This window comes from Microtus pennsylvanicus, chromosome 2 (assembly GCF_037038515.1).
Source record: "Microtus pennsylvanicus isolate mMicPen1 chromosome 2, mMicPen1.hap1, whole genome shotgun sequence".
In the NCBI taxonomy this organism is placed as follows: Eukaryota; Metazoa; Chordata; class Mammalia; order Rodentia; family Cricetidae; genus Microtus; species Microtus pennsylvanicus.
The window spans coordinates 90,260,622-90,264,125 of NC_134580.1; the positions used below are offsets into that span (position 1 = coordinate 90,260,622).

The 3,504-nt window shown below is 34.9% G+C and overlaps 1 protein-coding gene across 1 annotated transcript; it reads right to left on the bottom strand.

Annotated features, from left to right (window-relative positions):
• Positions 1-2,228: 2,228 nt before the first annotated feature.
• LOC142845006 (olfactory receptor 4K15-like) lies at positions 2,229-3,158 on the bottom strand. The gene has a single exon (XM_075963772.1). It carries the CDS (start codon positions 3,156-3,158, stop codon positions 2,229-2,231), a length of 930 nt encoding a protein of 309 aa, XP_075819887.1.
• Positions 3,159-3,504: the final 346 nt, after the last annotated feature.

Genomic DNA, 3,504 nt, shown 5'->3' on the forward strand with positions numbered 1-3,504 from the left:
ATATGAACAGTTAAGGCTTGAAAACTGACAGATTATATCAATATGAGGTAAATAATTTTATGATGTGATTTGTTTAGCATTTTTATTTCTATGTGGCTGCAGTCTCCACAGATAATCTCAATGTCTTCTGTTACAAAGGTTAACTTAGGATTCACATGTAAAGACATATATTATTTTTATTCTGCTCTGCCATAGGCAAAAGCAGATTCTTAATTAATCAATGGTAATAAAAAATAGTCACAACATACAGAGGGGAATACCACATCATCTCCCTTTTTCTGTCTATATAAAAAGGAATGTTTTAACTTTAACATAGTATAATTACATATAACAAAATAGGTTTCAAGAAAAAAATTACATTTTTTATGAGTCTATAGTTTCATATTCAATGGTAAATTTCTGTTTTCAACATCAACAAACACCCTAGAAGATTATAATATTAACTAAGTAAACAGGAAGTACATTGTACACAACTTCTAATATTCTGGAAATGACAGAGACATCTTTCTGCCTAGACAGCAGAGTTATTCTGTAACATAGGGGTATCCATCTTCAGCCTAAAGTTTCGTAGTATCTGGCATACTTTTTCACGCGATAGGAAATTTCAAAGAGAGTTCAGTCACTTTCTTCATGTCTTGCAGAACAACTGGAAGTTTCTTCTGTGAAGCAGGAACCCTGAAGGACCATCCCACCTTGTTTAGGCAAGTTCAACAGTCATTTTTTTGTGGGTTCTGCATATCCAGTTTATACAGTATACTGCCAAGCATTCCAGGCAAGAACAGGGTTTTTTTTGCCCAAATAGATTGAAGGCAAATTCCATAACAAGTTTCCTTAAATCCCATCAGCCTCAATAGTATTCGTGTTGCCCAAAGCAGACATGTCTCACTGTCAAAAACAGTCTAAGTTCTTAAAATGTTTTAAATGCCTTGTTCTTTAGATCCTTAAAGTGTTGAAGATTATCTTTGTAACTGAAATATATCTCTACATAACTAGAAAATCAACTAATGTAACTAAAAGTTTGACTGTTATAAGTCTGGGGAAGACGTGGGGTAAAGTGAGCAATTCTCCATTACTGGTGGGAGTGCAAACTGGCCTTTTAGATATCTGTATGGTGAATTCTTAGAAATTAGGACACAACCTATCTCAAGACCCAGCAATAGCACTTTTGGTTATATGCCCAAAAGATGCTCAATTATACCACAAACACATATGTTCAACTATGTTCTTAGCAGGGTTGTTTGTCAGAGTCAGACCTGGAAACAACCTAAATGTCCCTTGACTGAAGAATGGATAAGTAAAATGTGGTACATTTATACAAGAGACTACTACACAGCAGGAACAATAATGACATTTTGAAATTTGTGTGCAAATGGATGTATCTAGAAAACATGATATTGAGGGTGGTAACCTAGAACTAGAAAGACAAATATCATATGTACTCACTCATAAGTGACTTTTAGAAATAAAACAACAAAAAAAACCAGCCTACAATACACAACCCCAAGAATATAGAAAACAATGAGGACCCTAAAAGAGACATACATGGACCTAAACTACATGAAAAGTAGAAAAAGACAAGATCTCCTGAATAAATTGGGAGCATAGGGACCAAGGTAGTAGGGGATGGGAGAGAAAAGGAGAGCAGATAAAAGTATATAGCTCAATAAAAACAATAAAAATTAATCTATAGTTAAGAAAGAAATACAGATTAATGCATACTCATGTATAATAATGCCATATTTTAGAAGATGGTAAGATTGATAAATAATTCTAAGTGGGTTTTGTTTTTGTTTTTGACACAGGGTTTCTCTGTAATTTTGGAGCCTTTCCTGGAATTAGTTCTTGTAGACCAGGCTGGTCTGCCTCTGGAGTGCTGGGTTTAATGGCGTGTGTCACCACCGCTCGGCTTAAAGAGAATTTTGTTAATAGTAGTCTAAGCAAAGTGACCTACCCAAATCTGGGCACACAGGTGATGTGTAATAACATCATTATTTTTGCAACATTATTGTTATTGTCTACTCTTTACTATACGTAAATATATTATGCAGAGCTATTACTCATTCTAGTGATAAAACTGTATTACAAATTTTAATATATTATTCTAATGGCATTTTCATAACCATATACTAATTACATCATATAGATCCCAGAAACAAGTTGTTTGTATAAAATGGTGTAACACAATGAATTTGCTGATAATATAAGTTGTCTAAACATTATTCCAAAACTTACATGGGACTTGTTAACTTCTTTATGGCATTTTTAATGTCTCTATTTCTCAGTGTATAGATGGCTGGATTCAGGAGAGGTGTGATGACTGAGTAAAATACAGCAAGAAACTTGTCCACCCAAGTGATGCTGACAGGCCACAGATAGATGAAAATCACAGGCCCAAAGAATAGCAAAACTACGATAATATGGGAGATGCAGGTAGAGAGTGCCTTTGTTGAGCCTTTTGATGAACCATCTTTAGAGTGAAACCGAACAGTTAATAGAATGTAAGTGTAAGATATCAACAAGAGAATGAAACAAGTCATTGCTAAAACACCACTGTCAACATTTATCATGATTTCCAGAGTATCAGTATCCATGCAGACTAATTTTAACACCAAAGGAATATCACAGAAAAAGCTGTCTATTACTCCAGGTCCAAAGAAAGGTAACTCCAAAATCAGAATCAGTTGACTCATGGCATGCACAACACCAATGATCCATGATATCACAACCAGCCAGATGCACTTCTGTCTGTCCATGATGCTGGTGTAGTGGAGTGGCCTGCAGATGGCCACATAGCGGTCATAGGCCATTGTTACAAGAAGAACCATCTCACCCCCAGCAAATACATGTACACAGAAGATCTGGCTCATGCAGACCCCAAAGGAAATGGTTTTATTTTCTTTTACCAGGTCTGTGATCAATTTGGGAGTAGTAACTGAGGAAAGGCAGAAGTCAACAAATGAGAGATTGGCCAACAAATAGTACATAGGAGAATGGAGATGGTGATCAGTGATGATTAATATCACCACAAAGAGGTTGCCTACCATAATCATCAGGTAGAGGGTGGAAAATGGCAACAGGAGAGAAATCTGCAGTTCCCTTGAGGTACAAAGTCCCTGTAAAATAAACTCAGACACCACAGACTGGTTTGTTTCTTCCATTTAGTACACTGGGCTCCAAAATGTTGAGAGAGAGGGAGACTCTAACAAAGAATTCTTGAAACAGAAACAAAAAATTAATGTTCAGAATCAAGTAAAAATACATACTATATCTTAGCATTGTACCCAGTCAAATTTAAAATAACTTTCCTGTTTATATATTCTTTGTAATTAGGGAATTTTCCTAGATATAGGAAAAACTTTACACATCTGAAAGATAATCTGTATATCTATGTAAATAAATATATTGTATAAAAATATCAGTAATGGTTATTTTTTTACATTTACCTTGCCTCAAATATATGCTTTTTGGCATGGATTCAGAGATAATATTTTTTAATGAATGTCT